Here is a 19,755-nt window from a genome sequence, read left to right as displayed (position 1 = left end):
CAAAAGTCTACAAGGTTGGCCAAACAAGTTAAGATGCTCTACAGTACACAGATACCGCCTCTCAAAATGATAGGGAAGATCAAAACATATTTCAGGAATTAGGCCGTTACATTCCAAGCAATAAATTCGTTAACACACCAAATCCGACAAACATGACAGAGGCAGATCCGAACGACAGACAGACACTAACTGCCCAACAAATGCGGACAAGAGACAGACAAGCAAGCTGGGGACGCGAGACTGACCAAGAAAACAAGTAGAATTTAACAAGAGTAAATCACACAACATATCAACAATCACTTAACTTCTAATAGACGGCGATTTCTCGAGAAGACCTGGGGCAGGATCCCAAATCGCTCTTCCGAACCGTCCGCCACCAGCCGCTTCAGCGGACGCAGGAAGGCGCGCCGATCACCCGTCTTACAGCGTCGCAGCTCGCACCGGCCAGACCGATGTCGTGGGTTGACTCCTGTTGCTCTCGTGACGACCGCGAAGCCACTACCCCTCGCTACACGGCGCGGCCCACTGGACTTACGTGGCGCCCTCACATGCGCCGACGCTCAAGATGGACAAGTTATCTTGTGTCTCAGTGCGCGACCGACCAACCTATCGATCCAACCGCCAATGACCATTGCCTGAGCAAACTCGAGCAGACTGGCGGTCTACGCGCAGGCTCAGATGCAGGAACTAAGCACCGACCGGGCGACCACTCGCGGAGTGGAAAGACTCTCATTTTGCCGGCCTTAAAGGTTGATCTGAACGAAAGACATACTAGCACACAGGACGACAGACAGATGCTAACTGCCTCAGAAATGCAGACGAGAGACATACTAGCAAGCTGGGGACGGATGACTGACCCAGACTCACTCACTGGCGAGCTCATAGCGCCCTTAAAAGCACGTGAACAGTCAACCTTTCCCCTTTCCTACCAGAGGGCGACACCAACGCTGCGATTGTCAAGGCGGCGCCACAGCCAGAAACGGAGGGCGACTTCTTCACACTACGCGCTGCGGAGAGCTCTACAAAACAGCAATTACTACCACGGCTCAGGCCTGAGGGTCGATTTAATCCTGTAACTTTTCACCTGGCCTGACACTGAGCCACAGAACGAAAAGAAAACAAGTTTATTTTCCTGCTCCTCGTCAGTGGGCTTGTGAGTCTTGATTGAAATCTCTGTATTTATTTTATGGACGTTATAGATTTCCTGAAGATCTTGCTTAGTTGGCTCAACTCATGGAACCTTACCAGCGTCTGATATCGAAACTTTGCAAGTAAGTATAGTGAGATCCTATACTCAAATGGTCCAAGTTTGGTGCCAATGCAAATGCCCATAGACCCTGCAGTGGCGCAGCAGTCGGTCATTGGACGCTATTTGAGTGAAGCATAGTGGACGTCATGGGCTTGACAGTAGCATCCCAACTCCAGAAGGGCTTTAAAGAGCAGGGTGGTAGGTAGATGCAGGTTTTAGAAGGGTCTAAGCATTGGCACGAAAATCGCAGTCTGAACAACATGCTATGTGGCTCGCCATATCGATCATTCGCAGTGTTCTGTCGATATGGACACGATATGATACACCAACGTGCGACGTTCCGTGTGTGGAGCGATTAGGAAGACGACGAAGCGAAAGGATCGAAGAATCAAGCGGCAAGCTATCAGGGATCCTACAGTGACTCAAGCAGATGTACGGGTACCAGTTGTTCCCCAAACCATTTCCAATAGCCATGCTAATGCGAATTCGCAGTGCAGGCGCTCTTGTCGTGTATTTCTATTAACATGACACATCGACAACTCTTTCTACAGCAGTGCCAAGCCACAGAGACGTGAACTGGCACAGGCTGTTACAACGCGGTGTTCAGTGATGAATTCCAATTCGTTTTGGAGACGGGTAATAACCGCATGCTGGTGTCGAGGTAGCCTGGTGAATTTTACAACTCCGCTCACCGTGTCACGCGCCACTCCGTCTGCACAGCCTGCGTACTCGTCTGGAAAGGTTGGGTCGTGGAGGAGTGCCATCCCCCCCCCCCCCCCCTAATTGTGCAGCGTGGTACCTTAAAGCGTCACCGTTACGCAGATGAAGTTCCTCAAACCGGACCTTACATACATGTTCTGCACAAACATGCATTTCTCCAGCAAGATAATGCACAGACTGTTCAAGTTACTCCAGACTTTTTGCGACATGCTCTAACTCTGTCATGGCCGGCCTGCTCCCCGTACTCGTTCTCTACAGCACATGTGTGTAATCAGGTGAAACGCCAAATGTGGAACGTCAGATGCCACCGTGTCACTCTGTGAATGATTTGGAGGTGGGTGTTTGCCGGCCAGAGTGGCCGGGCGGTTCTAGACGCTTCAGTCTGGAACCGCGCGACCGCTACGGTAGCAGGTTCGAATCCCGCCTCGGGTATAGATGTGTGTGATGTCCTTAGGTTAGTTAGGTTTAAGTAGTTCTAAGTTGTACGGGAATGATAACCTCAGATGTTTAGTCCCATAGTGTTCAGAGCCATTTGAACCATTATAGGTAGGTGTTCAAGATTTGTGGGTCAGTTTGTCTCAAGACTACATCAGACATCTAATTAACTTGATGCCGGATCGTCTTACTCTATCTGCTGCAGAAAAACGAGAACCAACGCATTGTTGATGTTGCGCTGTATTTGTCTACTTGTCCTCTGCCGAAGCAGAGGTACTAAACACAGCTACCCGAAATTCCTTCACAAAAAAACATGACGCAAATATTTCAGAATTCGAATCAGGAATATGAGTAACGTAGAAGCAAATATCCCCGGAGTAGTGAAGCAACTAAAATCACTTAATAAAAGCAAGTCTTCTGGTTCAGACAAATAGGTTCCTTTCGGAGTTTGCTGACCCAATAGCTCCGTACTTAACAATCATATATAACCGTTCGCTCGACGAAATATCCGTACCTAAAAACTGGAAAGTTGCCCAGGTCACAACAATATTCAAGAAAGGTAGTAGGAGTAATCCACCAAATTACATGCCCATATCATTAACGTCGATATGCAGCAGCATTTTGGAACATATATTTTGTTCGAACATTATGAATTACCTGGAAGGAAACGGTCTATTGACACACAGTCAACATGGGTTTAGAATGTATCGTTCCTGTGAAACACAACCAACTCTTTATTCACATAAAGTGTAGAGTGCTATTGACAAGGGATTTCAGATCGATTCCGTGTTTCTGGACTTCCGGAAAGCTTTTGACACTGTACCACACAAGCGGCTCGTAGTGAAATTGCGTGCTTATGGAAGATCGTCTCAGTTATGTGACTGGATTTGTGCTTTCTTGTCAGAGAGGTTGTAGTTCGTAGTTCGAGTAAAACAGAAGTCATTTCTGTCGTTCCCCAAGGTACTGTTATAGGCCCTTTGCTGTTCCTTATCTATATAAACGATTTGAGAGACAACCTGAGCAGCCATCTTCGGTTGTTTGCAGATGATGGTGACGTTTATCGACTAATAAAGTCGTCAGATAATCAAAACAAACTGCATACTGATTTAGCAAAGATATCTGAATGGTGCGAAAAGTGGCAGTCGGCCATAAATAACGAAAAGTGTGAGGTCATCCACATGAGTGCTAAAAAGAGCTCGTTATACTTCAGATACACGATAAATCAGTTTAACCTAAAAGCCGTAAATTCAACTAAATACCTAGGTATTACAGTTACGAACAACTTAATTTGGAAGGAACACACACAAAAAATGATGTGCGGAAAGCTAACCAAAGATTGCGCTTTATTGGCAGGACACTTAGAAAATGTAACGGACCTACTAAGGAGATTACCTACACTACGCTTGTCCGTCCTCTTTTAAGATATTGCGGTGCGGTGTGGGATCCTTACCAGATAGGACTGACGAAATACATCGAAAAAGTTCAAAGAAGGGCAGCACATTTTGTACTATCGCGAAATATGGGAGAGAGTATCACAGAAATGATACAGGATTCGGGCTGGACATCATTGAAAGAAAGACGTTTTTCGTTGCGATGGAATCTTCCCTCGAAATTCCAATCACGAACTTCCTCCTCGGAATGCGAGAATATTTTGTTGACACCGGCTTACATAGGGAGATAGATCACCACGATAAAAGAAGGGAAATCAGAGTTCGTACGTGCTCTATACGAGATTGGAATAGTAGGGAATTGTGAAGGTGGTTCGATGAACCCTCTTCCAGGCACTGATTTGCAGAGTATCCATGTAGATGTTTACTTGTCTGGATTTTGGGTTAAAGTGAATATCTCATCGGTATAATTACATCTAATATCATACCAGTCTGATGCTCTCCTCTTGGTACGCTATTTTTCAGTGTTCCTGAGTGCTGTTTTTGCGCTGGTAGTGTGTCCCACAGAAGTGGTTATCTGACGCGAGTTGTCTGTTGCAGGCAGCGATGTTGGTGGCGGGCGCAGCCCTATTACTGGTGCTGCTCTGCCCGGCTTCCCACGCCAAGATAGGTGAGTGACTACGCAAGCTCGCTGCAACGCTAGTTATATACACTCCTGGAAATTGAAATAAGAACACCGTGAATTCATTGTCCCAGGAAGGGGAAACTTTATTGACACATTCCTGGGGTCAGATACATCACATGATCACACTGACAGAACCACAGGCACATAGACACAGGCAACAGAGCATGCACAATGTCGGCACTAGTACAGTGTATATCCACCTTTCGCAGCAATGCAGGCTGCTATTCTCCCATGGAGACGATCGTAGAGATGCTGGATGTAGTCCTGTGGACGGGTTGCCATGCCATTTCCACCTGGCGCCTCAGTTGGACCAGCGTTCGTGCTGGACGTGCAGACCGCGTGAGACGACGCTTCATCCAGTCCCAAACATGCTCAATAGGGGCCAGATCCGGACATCTTGCTGTCCAGGGTAGTTGACTTACACCTTCTAGAGCACGTTGGGTGGCACGGGATACATGCGGACGTGCATTGTCCTGTTGGAACAGCAAGTTCCCTTGCCGGTCTAGGAATGGTAGAACGATGGGTTCGATGACGGTTTGGATGTACCGTGCACTATTCAGTGTCCCCTCGACGATCACCAGAGGTGTACGGCCAGTGTAGGAGATCGCTCCCCACACCATGATGCCGGGTGTTGGCCCTGTGTGCCTCGGTTGTATGCAGTCCTGATTGTGGCGCTCACCTGCACGGCGCCAAACACGCATACGACCATCATTGGCACCAAGGCAGAAGCGACTCTCATCGCTGAAGACGACACGTCTCCATTCGTCCCTCCATTCACGCCTGTCGCGACACCACTGGAGGCGGGCTGCACGATGTTGGGGCGTGAGCGGAAGACTGCCTAACGGTGTGCGGGACCGTAGCCCAGCTTCATGGAGACGGTTGCGAATGGTCCTCGCCAATACCCCAGGAGCAACAGTGTCCCTAATTTGCTGGGAAGTGGCGGTGCGGTCCCCTACGGCACTGCGTAGGATCCTACGGTCTTGGCATTGCATCCATGCGTCGCTGCGGTCCGGTCCCAGGTCGACGGGCACGTGCACCTTGCGCCGACCACTGGCGACAACATCGATGTACTGTGGCGACCTCACGCCCCATGTGTTGAGCAATTCAGCAGTACGTCCACCCGGCCTCCCGCATGCCCACTATACGCCCTCGCTCAAAGTCCGTCAACTGCACATACGGTTCACGTCCACGCTGTCGCGGCATGCTACCAGTGTTAAAGACTGCGATGGAGCTCCGTATGCCACGGCAAACTGGGTGACACTGACGGCGGCGGTGCACAAATGCTGCGCAGCTAGAGCCATTCGACGGCCAACACCGCGGTTCCTGGTGTGTCCGCTGTGCCGTGCGTGTGATCATTGCTTGTACAGCCCTCTCGCAGTGTCCGGAGCAAGTATGGTGGGTCTGACACACCGGTGGCAATGTGTTCTTTTTTCCATTTCCAGGAGTGTATTTATATAAATGATATGCCCCGTAGTATTACAGGTAATTCTAAAATGTTTGCTGATGACACTAGCTTGGTAGTAAAGAATGTTGTGTGAAACAATGGCTCTGTTTCAAATAGTGTAGTTCATGACATAAGTTCATGGCTTGTACAAAATAAACTAACGCAAAATCACAGTGAGTCTCAGCTTTTACAGTTTCTGAGGCACAATTGAACAAACCCTGACGTTTTAGTATCACAGAATTCGCATGTGATTAGTGAAAATGAACTGTTTATATTTCTAGGTGTTAAGGTAGATAGTAAATTGTCGTGGAATGCCCACGTTTAGGATATTGTTCAATGATTTAATGCTGCCATTTTTACTATTCGAACGGTATCTGAAGTAAGTGATCGTTCGACTTTCGAATAAGTCTACTCTGCTTATTTTCATTCGCTTACGTTATATGGCATTATACCGGATGATCAAAAAGTCAGTATAAATTTGAAAACTGAGTAAATCACGGAATAATGTAGATAGAGAGGTACAAATTGACACACTTGCTTGGCATAACGTGTGGTTTTATAAGAACAAAAAAAAAAATAGAAAAGTTCAAAAAATGTCCGACAGATAGCGCTTCATCTGATCAGAATAGCAATAATTAGCATAACAAATTAAGACAAAGCAAGGCTGATGTTCTTTACAGAAATGCTCAATATGTCTACCTTCATTCCTCGACAATAGCTGTAGTTGAGGTATAATGTTGTGAACAGCAATGTAAAGCATGTCCAGAGGTATGGTGAGGCATTGGCGTCGGATGTTGTCTTTCAGCATCCCTAGAGATGTCGGTCGATCACGACACACTTGCGACTGCTGGTAACCCCAAAGCCAATAATCGCACGGACTGAGGTCTGGGGACCTGGGAGGCCAAGCATGACGAAAGTGGCGACTGAGCTTACGATCATCACCAAACGACGCGCACAAGAGATCTTGCACGCGTCTAGCAATATGGGGTGGAGCGCCATCCTGTGTAAACATCGTACGTTCCAGCAGGTGTTTATCAGCCAGGCTGGGGATGATGCGATTCAGTAACATATTGGCGTACCTCTCACCCTCACGGTAGCAGTTACGAAACCAGAATCACGCATTTACTCGAAGAAAAAAGGCCCGATTACCGTAGATGTGGTAAATCTAACTCATACCGTGACTTGCTTGTCGCGCAATGGAGTTTCCACGACAGTTCTGCGATTTTCGGTAGCCCAAATTCTGCAGTTTTGGGCGTTGACAGACCCTCGGAGCGTGAAATGAGCTTCGTCGTTCCACAACACGTTACTCAACCAATCGTCATCTTCCGCCATCTTTTGAAACTCCCAGACCGCCATTGCCCACCGCTTCATTGAATGGCCAGGTAACAGTTCATGATGCCGATCCATTTTGTACGGATAGCATCGGAGGGTACGCCTCAGCGCCAACCAAACAGTAGTGTATGGAATGCCGGCGCGACATGAGACTGCACGAGCGCTGACTTCCCCGTGCACAGACGCACCCGCTACAGTCTCCATTTCTTCCCGAACTGTCTCAGCAGCATTACGCCTTGTGCTCGGTCGACCACTACGGGTTCTATCATCTACACAAGCCGAGGCTTCGAACTTTGAAATCATTCTCGCCACAGCTGCATTTGTCAACGGACCTTTACCGCTTCCTATGTCGATAGGATCGTAACGCCGAACTATCAAATTCCCCATTCTCTTAGTACAGATTCACTAAAAGCACCTTTTCAGGTGACGTCAACATGCTGCGACTGCTGATTCTCTCTCTCATTACGACTCCTTTTGTACACGATTGTCATGCGCAGTCACTGACGTTTTGCTGTCCAGCGCCATTTGCCGGACATTTTGTGAACTTTGTTTTCTTTGGATGTAATAAAACACGATGTCTTACCAAGCATGTGTGTCAATTTTTACCTCTCTATCTACGTTATTCCGTGATTTATTAAGTTTTCAAATTTATACTGACTTTTTGATCACCTGGTATTTTGGGGTAACTATTCCCATTCTCAAAGAATATTTGCGGCTCAGAAACGGGCTTCCCACTAGTCCTGCAACACCTCTGCCACCCTCCTCACACACAGAAGTCAACCGGGTCGTAAAATGGCTCAAAGTTCAGTGAACACAAGCGGATACAAGACTCACGAACGAGGAAGAGCTTAGACTGTTATCCAAGGAAAAGTCATTAGGTACATCCCTCCAGGAGACGCTCTTTACAGGGTGCGATAAGCTTAGGCTGTAGCAAGTGTGGAAGTTTGGAGCTGATCTTCTCCCTGGATACGGAAAAGGCCCTGGCCGTATTTAAGGTTACTGCAATACGATAACTCTCGTATCACAAACATATTTTACGAGGTAATGAAAGCTCTAAGATATCCACAGGCACATCGAAGCAGGGATAAAAGTTCTCTCATCAAAGATCGAGGATTAGTCTTCCGAAGGAGTTCAACTGACGCAGAGCACCTTGTACTACTGAAGGCACTGGATCAGAGGAGACGTGACATAGCAAGGCTATACCAATAGCCCAATACTCGTACTTGTATCCAGCAAGCTTTCCAGTGCATTCAAGATACTTTTCACTAGTTAAAGCAAAAAGGCAAAGTAGTCGAATGCGTAGGCAGGGAGGAGTGAGGGAAACAAATAACTGTTGAAGCAGTGAATGGTGCTTGTGGGTCACAGCTGCCACCCAACTGAACCAAGGAATGTGATGACTGAGATTTTTGAGTCAGAGAGCTTCAACATGCAAATCCCGAAAACAGATCCAGAGCTTCCTCTACTTGGCCACGAAGAAGAGATTTTCTGCTTACTGTCATGCACATTTGTCGTAAGGGTCACTGTGTCAGCTTGAGGAACCAATCGTTAAAAAGGCCTATGACGTACTTCTACCAGTGAAACATAGTTCAAGCAACTAACAGATGGGCCTATCCTATTGTAAATGAGGGACTGCTAGTAGTATAAAGTTGCAATTGGACGACTGTAGTATCTGAAATATACAAATCGTGTCAATTACAATAATGCCCCTTTTTTTAGAGTACTATGGGAAGAGTTTGAGTGTACAGTAGTAGATAGGAGCAATTGAAGTGTGGCGGTGTTGCTGATTCATTGTATGATTTGCGTCATCGGACAGCCACGAATCTGTCTATTCAGTTTTATCTCTTTTAATTTTTTGGAATTTTTGTATTTTAGATCATTTTGCCGCGTGTGCGTGTGTGTGTCTGTGGTTGTATGTGCGTTTTCAGTTTGTACGAGGGTTTCCCAGAAAGCAACTTTGAGATAACAGGTGATCGTTGGAGAGGTGACACCATAAGGACGGTTGTAGATGTTTCATTTTCTTACAATAGTGACCTGCCGTAGTCCGCCAAACCTCCAAACCTAAGGACAGAGATAAAATAACTCTTTCATTAAGGTAATAAAGACGCGTAAAACGCTAATTCAGTTGCCCCTACCGATGTCGTTTTATGTAACCAGCAGTTCTGAATCGTGTGTTCGAAAACCACGAGCGAGATTTTCATACTTTTTCGCTCGCTAGGCACAAACTGTAAGCCCTACAGAAAAAATAAACAAGGTACTTTTTAGGAAATTTAATTTAGTTGAATTTTGTACGGGGCTATCTTTTCGATGAAGGTCATTGCTTTCGATTTATTGAAGAACAATGTACAAAGAAAAATGTACATTAAACGTCCTTTTAATTGAGAAACAGCTTGACTGTCACTCGCAAGTGGTGGTATTCTTGTATTGTCTTCTTCTTCTTCTTCTTTCACGTTTAAACTTATCTGATTAAATTTATTTTAGCGAAAGTAGATCTTTCATGTCAATTGTGTTCTTAATAATAAATTGTCTGTTAGATGGTAACCTTTGGGCTCCCAGTGTTGAATGGTGCGCGCACCAGACTTTAAAGCTAGTAACTTATGTAACGCTAACAATGGTGACAAAATTCAACAGTGAAAATTCATAGAGAATTTTAACTGCAAGAATTCTAGGAAAATCAAGCCCTGTCTGAAACGTATTGTTATCACAAAATCTGACCATGAAATTTCATGAAAAACTGATTACTTTAAAACTGAAGTTGGTTGAAACTTAATTAGGACATAATCTGATTTCTAATAACAGAGATGCAAAAGCTAACTACTGAAATAAGAAAAGGTCAATGTACTCTCTAAAAGCAATGATATCATTCTTGGTTCATAATTTTGGATAATGGTTTTTAATAAACTGAAAATTAATTTACTCTTCGGATGTGGGCAATGATTCTAAGTTAAATGAAATCAACAGCAACCTCATCTCACTGGACTTGATAGCATTTAATGAAACTTCAATAATAGTAAAGCTTTCTCTGAAATCGCACAATAATTAAAGAATTACAAAAATTACAATTCACATATAAATTCTTCCCTTAAACATAATGCCAAAATCTACTTCTTAAATCCATTTCTCTCACAATGATTGATAAATCCTAACTAAAGAATATAAAGTCAAAAAGACTCCTGATCTGACAAGCCAAGAATGCTGCATTGTCAAAACGGTGCTGCAAATAAAGCAAACTTAATTATTACGTGCAATCCATTCATCACATAGAGCCTAATCTTGTACCAAAGCAAAACTCGATTCGCTTAGCCAACACAACGAATCTTCCATTAATTTATAATATAATTCGCAAACCTCCATTGCTTGCTGCATACAGCTACTAAACCAAAACTCGACTGTTCACAAGTAACACCAATGCTCGACTGTCTGTTTCATCTCCGCTCCTCGTGATCAACAGATAAATCTGGTGCGCAATTTCGCACACCAAAGATCACCTCCTACTGGCAGCACTGGCACTCCGTGCAGCACAGCTTCTCTGCCTATGCTGTGCACGTGTGTCTAAGCGATTAAAACCTTACGAGCAGGATTTCAGACATCAAATACAAGAAAAATTCCTACGAAAATTTACACACAAATGTTTCCACGTCTTGGTGTTCCTATGTCTGAGTATCTATGCCGTAATTCCAAATGCTGACTTGTGAACCAGTCCAAAATTCAGCAACTCGCTGCTTGGATTGTATTTAAATAAAACAAAAGAAATTCTCACCTTCGCCACATACTTATCTCGCAAACGAAAACGCTAGTGCTGAACTGTGTGGCGATGCCAAGAAAGAGTTGTGTAATGGTATGAGATGCTTATGAGCAGATTCTGTAATTTTACAGCTCTGTTGAGAAAAAAATGCGTATTTCGACGACCAGTGTCGTGTGCTCTTGTTTTACTATAATCAATTAAAACTGGCTCTCTCAGCTTATTTATGCGTGTTCAAGGATAGCTGCCCCGAACTACACAAGGCTGTGGTCATGCTCAGTTCAGATCACAACAATTGTCTCTCGTTGTGGCTTCAATACACACAACAGCATCATCAAGGAACTGCTTCACTATGCTTTTGATGTTACCCATCTAATCATTTGTACACCTGGGCCGTGAGGGTATTTGTGTGTTCTTCACGTCGGAGGAGCTTGAGCTCATTTTGTAAAAAACTGAATGAGACGTACCCTTCTTCGCTCCCACTACAATCGACTTATGTTGGTTGTGGGTTAGGCACTCGTGGAGCATCATCGCTCCCTGAAATTCAGTGCGAATCTTGCACCACCTGCCCACAGCCACCGTTGAAAAGGGAAAAACACGCTCTGCATTGGATAATTGTCTCCCATTCAGTTGCAATTAATGTTACTACTCATGACTGGAGACGGTCGTTAATTCTGCGTTCATATGCATTTCTCACGACCGCTAGCCTAAATAAATAGGATAGCTACAAAGCAAGAGTATGTGTTTGTAAAATGAAATCTCTTTGACACTTTGGCTTTAACAAATTCTCGTACATTAAATACGAACATTTTAGGTTAGGTTTACCGTGATTCTTATTGATATCGAATGGAACATCAAGTTTACTGTGACCAGTCGCCGGACGGTGTGGCCGAGCGATTCTAGGCGCTTCAGTCTGGAACCACGCGACCGCTACGGTCGCAGGTTCGAGTCCTGCCTCGGGCGTGGATGTGTGTGACGTCCTTAGGTTAGTTAGGTTTAAGTAGTTCTATAACTAGGGGACTGATGACCTTAGATGTTACGTCCCATCGTGCTCAGAGCCATTTGTTACCAGTCGCTGTTTATTTACCTCCACGACGCGTTTCGAAAAAAAAAATGATTCAAATGGCTCTGAGCACTATGGGACTTAACTACTGAGGTCATCAGTCCCCTAGAACTTAGAACTACTTAAACCTAACTAACCTAAGGACATCACACACATCCATGCCCGAGGCAGGACTCGAACCTGCGACCGTAGCGGTCACTCGATTCCAAACTGAAGCGCTTATAACCACATGGCCACACCGGCCGGCTCGCGTTTCGAAATTTTAGAGCTCCATCACGAGGTCGATTTACATTTATTAGTATGACGCATGTGTGTATTGTGTTACAATTTTGGGGGAACTGACGCTGTCTAATGAAGAAAGAAAAAACTATTTGAGAAGATGGTTTTGGGTTTTTCTTTTTTACTAAAAACAGAACGTACATCTAACGGTGAAAATAAAAGAAGTAAAACGGGATACCTCCAGTAGTCACAGGCTCCTTTCTCTGTCGTAACACATCATATGTAAACTGTCATATTATGTAAGCAAAGATGGCGTCTAGAAACTATTTGATGCAAGTATCAAATAGCAAAAGAGAAAAACTGTCACGAAATACAAAGAATATACATGATAACATTATTGTTTCAGAGTTAGTTTCAAAGGAATGTAGAGATATTTGATTGAGCTGCTAATACATGCGTTGAAATAAATATTTCAGGTGGTATAGAAATCCGATTCTGTCAAGTTTATGTAGCTTAAATTTCAAAATCGTTTACATAACCAGTAAACATGTTGAAAACTTTAAGTACAGTAGTTACGTTGACAACAGCGATAAAATCATACATAAATAACAATTTTCTTTGGGATTCAGAGATGAGAATAAAAGGCTGGAGGCGGAGGGAGAGAAAGAAAGAGAGAGAGAGAGAGAGAGAGAGAGAGAGAGAGAGAGATTGGAAGGAGTAATTGGATGAGAGCAAACGTTACAAAGCAGGGAGTACTTAAGATTTAATCTGTTATATGTAATAACTAATTAACCTTTGCGTTAATAATATGGTTAATGCTTGAAAATATGCAGGTAGATGTACAGTTTTTGCTGTTAGTTGATGTACGTATAGTTTCAAGCTGACAGGTGGTTCAACTTTTGATTTGATGGTGTACTTATAAATGAGGCCAATCCATTGCACATTTGGGGAATGCTCTGGTTACATAACTAAATATTTTGGTAAATACTTAGGTAGGTGGAAAGAATGGTAAATATGGGACATGTCGATACCAGGGCATAAAGTCATCGCGAATTTCATTCCGTGTACTTAGTTGCACATTATGCCTCGCAGGCAAGCGCAGGAAAAATATACGCAGACGTCAGCGCTTGAGGAGATCATGTAATTAGGCTCAAAGAAGTCGGTGGGAGTACTCGACGAATTACTCGACATTTCAGTAGGAGCGATGTCATTACTAGACGATGTTGGCAGGAATGGTGGAATCGCGGGCGAACACAGCCACAAGCAGGAAGCGGTCGGCCTGGAGAGACGAGAGAACGTGAGGACCGAGCATTCGTCAGAGAGGCACTCAAAGCCACGGATTCATTATTATCATCGAACCGACGTGTGCAGCTGGTGCTTCATTGACCACAAGGGCCACTAATAGGCGGCTCACAGACAAGGAACTACGTTCACAGCACAGGTACTTTCGGGCTGGAATCTCACTGAGTGGAACAGAATTGTCTTCAGTGACGAGCGCCGCTTCTAACATATCCCCGATGACCAGCTAATTTGTGTCTGGAGACGCCCTGGACAGCTGTGGGTTATCAGCCCGACGGTCGCTTGCCGTCACAAGAGTGATGGTCTGGAGTGCCATTTGATTTCACATCAGATCCCCTTTGGTTGCCATCCGCTTCCTTACAGTATAGCAGTATGTCATCGACATTCTACGCCCGCTTTCCTTGCTCCTCATGGCAAGATAACGTCCACCTGCACAAGGCGAGAGTTTCTAATGCTTGCTTAGCGCTTGCCATACCCTACCTTGGCCAGCAAGATCATCGGATCTTTACCCAGCTAAAACTGTTTAAGCATTATGGGCAGAGCCTTCTAACAAGCTCCAGATTCTGACGATCTAACGTGCCAGTTGGACAGTCTTTGGCACAATATCTCTCAGGAGGACTTCCAGCGACTCTGTCAATCAGTCCCAATCTCAACAACTGCTTCCATAATGAGAAGGGGTGCGCCAACATGTTACTGAGTTGCTGAATTTGTGAATCTCTTCCTTGAATAAATCATCCAGTTTTTATGAAACTGTAATTATTTATTTCTTTGTATATGTGAGTGTACATAGCATCTACAGACTTCCGACACATTCGGATAATTCCTTCGTGGCGCGTCGTTTTGTGTGTGTGTGTGTGTGTGTGTGCGTAAGAGTGTATTACCAACTTCGCAACGACGTCCTCATTTACCGAAGGATCAGAGAGTTCAACAGCACAGTGGTATTTAGACTTCTGCGTTGTGATGTAGGAGTTTTTATTGTTTTGTGTCGTCACACAAACAACAAAGGGAACTGTCAGAGACATGAAAAGCTACGCTGCGTTGATTTCAAAAAATATGTAGAGAATTTTTAATAATAAATAACAACGAATTCCTTACCGTTTAACAATTTTCGCTTGTAAAGACAGTAAATAAAAAAAAAATCATTAAAAAGGCTCCATGTTTGCTGCTTTTATTACAAAATTAAATTTCCCAGAGATGAATATGAGCATGGCAAGTGGTTTGAGACCCATTTGCAAGACACACTTTGTACATGAAGGGTTATTCTGCTTAAATGAAATACCTGAGGGCTGTATTGCTAGATACGAAATGGAAGGGATGGGGGTTATAGAGCTTAGAAGAGAAGGGGAGGGCTTTAGAAGCGTTAAAATTTCTGGTGCCAGTACGGGTTGTTAAGTGCACTTCTGCAATTACTTTCGATTCATTTATTAGTTGCGATGACATGTATGCATGTGTAATTACATTACAGTGCCATTTTAAGGGCAGATTCAAATTAGTTCTGTGACATCAAGTGTCCTCGCATGAAAGGGAGCTATTTTGCCGCTTGTAGTAACTTTTCGAAGCTACAGACAAACACAGAGAAATTGGATTTTGTGGGAAAAGACTTTTTTTGCGGCTTCATATATCTAGAATGTCAGTAAAGGCGTTTATAATTCTTGTTAGAAGGCATATCAGAAACGTAAGTCTTTAAATTTGTCCATATGGGTGGGTATTCTTTTGTGAATCAGCTATAATGATATGCTGAGTTTCGTGAGACACAAACGTAGTAGACGGACAATAGATCAGAAAGGTGAATGTATTTCCAAATACAGTTAGCACTGAGTCGATTTCGCCATTGTTCATAAGCATGGCTGTAACGAAGAATTTCTGCAAGTCAAGAAACACGGAATATTCACAGGGAGTTCCTCAAAAGACGTCTTCTAGTACTCATCTGTTTTGTGATACGTACAACGCAGCTAAGCGGTTGCAACAGGATTTTGCTTTAACCTGGTTTCGAGAATGAGTAAGGGTGTCCTCAACATAATATCGAAACTTGTATCTAAATGGATTAAAGAACCATTCACAAAGGGAAAAACCAAGAGCAGACAGTTATTATACCAAGCATATTTATGAATAGACCAGACTCACGTGTAGTAAAAATGGGGCCGATTTAAGTGTGGAATGTTCTCATCATATAAAATATTTCGTAAGAAGATAATATTTAAACCATACAGCAATACAGATATGGTAAATGGCATAAAATTGATAACTGTCAGTAAACTCATAGCTACATGACGGAGCACTCTATACGCCACTAAGGGCTGTAAGAGGAAACAGGCACTGGAGGTGACGTCAGACTAAGAGGATTATAGGCCGAAGTTCCCACTACGTCTACACTAATTAAGTCGTGTCATATGTTGGTAATCTAAATTAAATCAGCTGCTTAAATTACAAAAACGTTTTAAATAGTGTAACTGTTCATCTTTGTACGCATTTTGTCTGCAAACGATTACAGTGTAACAAATAAAAAGGAAAGAGGAAGACAATATTTTATAGTCTGCTCTGAGAAAAACAAGGAGGCAGTTTTGGACTTTATACCACTGAAGAAATTTTTATCACGCAACTGCATTTGTTCATTCAGAATGAAGATATCGTTAAGAGAAAGATGTTTGAAGATTTCTAATTCTTCAAGGATATTAAGTCTGAACCCTTTGTTTCTGTGTTTAGGACACTGATGTAAAGAAATTCATAAGTTAATAAATAACCAGCAAAGGATGAGCTATATATATTTGTAACTTTTTCCCTAAGAAGTGTTCTTTGTATCTAACAGCAAATGTTCGTCCAGTTTGCCGTACATAATTCACAGATCATATTCTTGTACTGTTGTTGGTTCACAATCATGTTTGATATTGTAAGTTTTTTACCAGCCAAACTCATTTCTTTCTTTGCCTCTAATGGATTGGAAGTCGTCGGGAGTTGAAATCGCTGTTTCTTCTAGCCTTATGAAGTTTACGTGAGTGTGATTCCCAGAGAGAATTAAGAATGAATTTGACTGACCGTGGTTTACTCTGAGGTAAAGTAAACGACAGTAAAGTGACAGAAGTACCTGCTTAAATATGAACTGGTTTTAGTAGCAGCAAGTGGTGAGACATTATTAACATAGATTTTAACATTGCTACGAGTACTTATTGTTCCATCGTTTTGCTTCTCTAAAACAAATAAAGAGTCCTGAATAGTGAAAATTCATTCACATATTGTCAGTTGATAAAATATGGCCATTTATGTTACATACCAATAGACATATCAGAACAATAAGTTAACTGAAACAATTGTACTTAAAAGAGAGATAATGTAGTCATCAAGAGGGGATTTACTATTAATGATATATAACAGAACAGTACAGGAACGGATTACTAGTAGATTGGTTTTAAGCGAGCGTTAGAATTTCATCGCTATTTTAGAAGCGCTCTAGCAAACATTAAAGCCATTGCTATTGAAATTCAAGCTCTAAAACAGCTTAAATGCAACAGTTGTCCTGCAAATGTTTCGTGTAACATATCTCCCTAAATGGAGCTTACCTAGCTGCGGTCATATTGCTGTATTATTGTACTTATCACCAGATCGCATCAATTACAATGTGTCCCTCCAATGCTGGTTATTCAACGAAAGCGATCTGTTTCTTGAGGCTGCAAAGAGCCGATGTATTTTTTGTTTGACTTGTTCAAGTGCCATCATAATACAAAATGATGTAAATTATCTAAAGTTTTAAGCTTTTGAATTCTGCAAAATAATAACTCATTCAGTATTTCGCGAATTACTTATTTTCACTATTCTTTTAATACTTAATTTTCGCCGTACTAATTCTATAGGTTCAACAGGTGAAAAAAAATGTAGAATAGAAATGACGGCTGCACACGACGACTCTTCCACCTGGATGGTAACAGTAGTCTTCCTTCTGTCTTCAAATTGGCTTCGTGAGAGTGCGCTGTAAAGCGAACCTACAGTTGCTACTGCAAATTTCATCGTGTCAGAATGTTTGTTGTATGAAGTAGCAGGAGGAGTTGTACCAAATCGGTCTTAGGCCATAAAAACTTCAATGATATATACTTGGCAAAGAAAGGAGAGGTAGTAAAATTGTGTCTTAATTTTAGATTTCGTGCTTGTTTTGCAGATAAAATTCCCAACCTTCCTACAGTATTCAGTGCAGTTACGTCTGAGGACTCATTTTCTTAGGCTCAGGATGTTGTTTCTTGTTAGATATACTGCTTTTACAGTGCTCCTCTTTGGCACTCTGGTGTAAAAGTTGTCACAAAAGCAGCTAGTTTCTAAATCTGTGCACTTACAAGTAAGTGTATAAAACTGATTCCAAGCCATATCACGTTTGGCACATAAACGCTTCGAAAATCTTTGTTCCAGGACCTAACGTAAAATTGAAACATGATTTATGTGTGAATTGTATCTAACAGCGTGGCGAATCGTCATTATAGTGTACTTTCGTACGCTGAATACTACGAAATGCGTATTTTGTGCTACACAGTTGCTTGTAACTTCTGATCACGTTACAATGTACTTTATACATTTCAGAAATAGTATCCTACTTTTCTTAAAAATCACTTGTCCCCAATTTATGTGTATCGACGTGAATAACCGTATATTTTTGACAATTTTCGAAAGCAGCGAATATTATGCATAAAATATTTCATTCTAAATAGCTCTTTATAAGCCACAGTTACTGAAAAATATATTACCTAACATCGCGTGACACTTAGTTTTCTTTTTCTACGGAAATGTGTATGATCTACATTTATCTTTAAGTTACAGCTGTTCTCGAGTTTTTATGTGATTATAACCACAGACAAATTGTGTGTTTACTGTTCTGTGAAACACTGCACTTGCCACAGTGATCCCTCACTCTGAATGCTTTTCTCAGGCACAAATAAGTAGTTACCGTTGGTAAGGAGATGGAACTCACCCTGACAGCTACCAAACGGTTAGAAGCTGCTGCGAATGTATGTGTAGGCAAAACTGACGCCCGAGAACCGTGTGCCGCAGGTCAAAAGTCAACTCACGTACTATCTTCTGTTGATCCTGTTCCCTCTACGAGAAATGCAGAAGTAGGCTGTACAGAAGGAATTTAAAACCAAGAACGTAGAGAACCACAACAGAACTGGAAGACCGTAGCTTTTGAAAAGAAAAGTCCTGTGTAGATAACATCTTTATCCTAAGACAGAACGCGGAGAAGAGATTTGAAATACATCTGAGCAGCCATTTGGTCTACGTAGACCTTGAGAAAGTGTATGACACAATGTAGCTAACGCTATTGTGCGAGGTCCTGTGGCCAGGGGAATTGTCAAAATATTAGGAAGTATCAAAGACCTCTACAAATAGTCTGAGTGTGTTGTTAAAGTTGGTAAATACATTTGTAGAGAGGCATTCAGAGTAGCTACAGGACTGAAACAAAGATGCTTTCTGTCTCCCACACTTCTCATGATGTATGTGCAGAAGACACTGGAATTATTCCGGTAGTGAAAGGGAAACGAAAATTTAATAGTCATGGGTAACTGGAATTTGAGTGTAGGAAAAGGAACTGAACGAAACGTAGTACGTGACTATGGAGTGGGGCTAAGAAATGAAAGAGGAAGCCGCCTGGTAGAATTTAGCACAGAGCACAACTTAATCATAGCTAGCACTTGGTTTAAGAATCATGAAAGAAGGTTGTATACATGGAAAAACCCACGAGATACTAAAAGCTATCAGATAGATTATATAATGGTAAGACAGAGATTTAGAAGACGTTTCCAGGGGCAGATGTGGACTCTGACCACAATCTATTGGTTATGACCTGTACATTAAAACTGAAGAAACTGCAAAAAAGTGTGAATTTAAGGAGATGGGACCTGGATAAACGGAAAGAACCAGAGGTTGTACACAGTCTCAGGGAGAGCATAAGGGAACAATTGACAGGAATTGGGGAAAGAAATACAGTAGAAGAAGAATGGGTAGCTTTGAGGGATGAAGTAGTGGAAGCAGCAGAGGATCAAGAAGGTAAGAAGACGAGGGCTGGTAGAAATCTTTGGGTAACAGAAGAAATATTGAATTTAATTGATGAAAGGAGAAAATACAAAAATGCAGTAAATGAACCAGGCAAAAAGGAATACAAACGTCTCAAAAATGAGATCGACAGGAAGTGCAAAATGGCTAAGCAG

General features: G+C 42.7%; 1 protein-coding gene across 1 annotated transcript in view; it reads left to right on the top strand.

Annotated features, from left to right (window-relative positions):
- Positions 1-19,755, top strand: part of LOC126280942 (acid sphingomyelinase-like phosphodiesterase 3a) — a 588,911-nt gene that overhangs the window by 219,603 nt on the left and 349,553 nt on the right. Inside the window, exon 2 of the mRNA XM_049979805.1 lies at positions 4,393-4,462. Coding sequence (XP_049835762.1) covers positions 4,399-4,462 — 64 coding nt within the window. The 5' untranslated portion in view covers positions 4,393-4,398. The remainder of the gene's footprint in view (positions 1-4,392; positions 4,463-19,755) is intronic.

This window comes from Schistocerca gregaria, chromosome 1 (assembly GCF_023897955.1).
Source record: "Schistocerca gregaria isolate iqSchGreg1 chromosome 1, iqSchGreg1.2, whole genome shotgun sequence".
NCBI classification, from domain to species: domain Eukaryota; kingdom Metazoa; phylum Arthropoda; class Insecta; order Orthoptera; family Acrididae; genus Schistocerca; species Schistocerca gregaria.
Note: the sequence above shows the minus strand (reverse complement) of the source record. Positions and strands in the feature narration are given on the sequence as shown.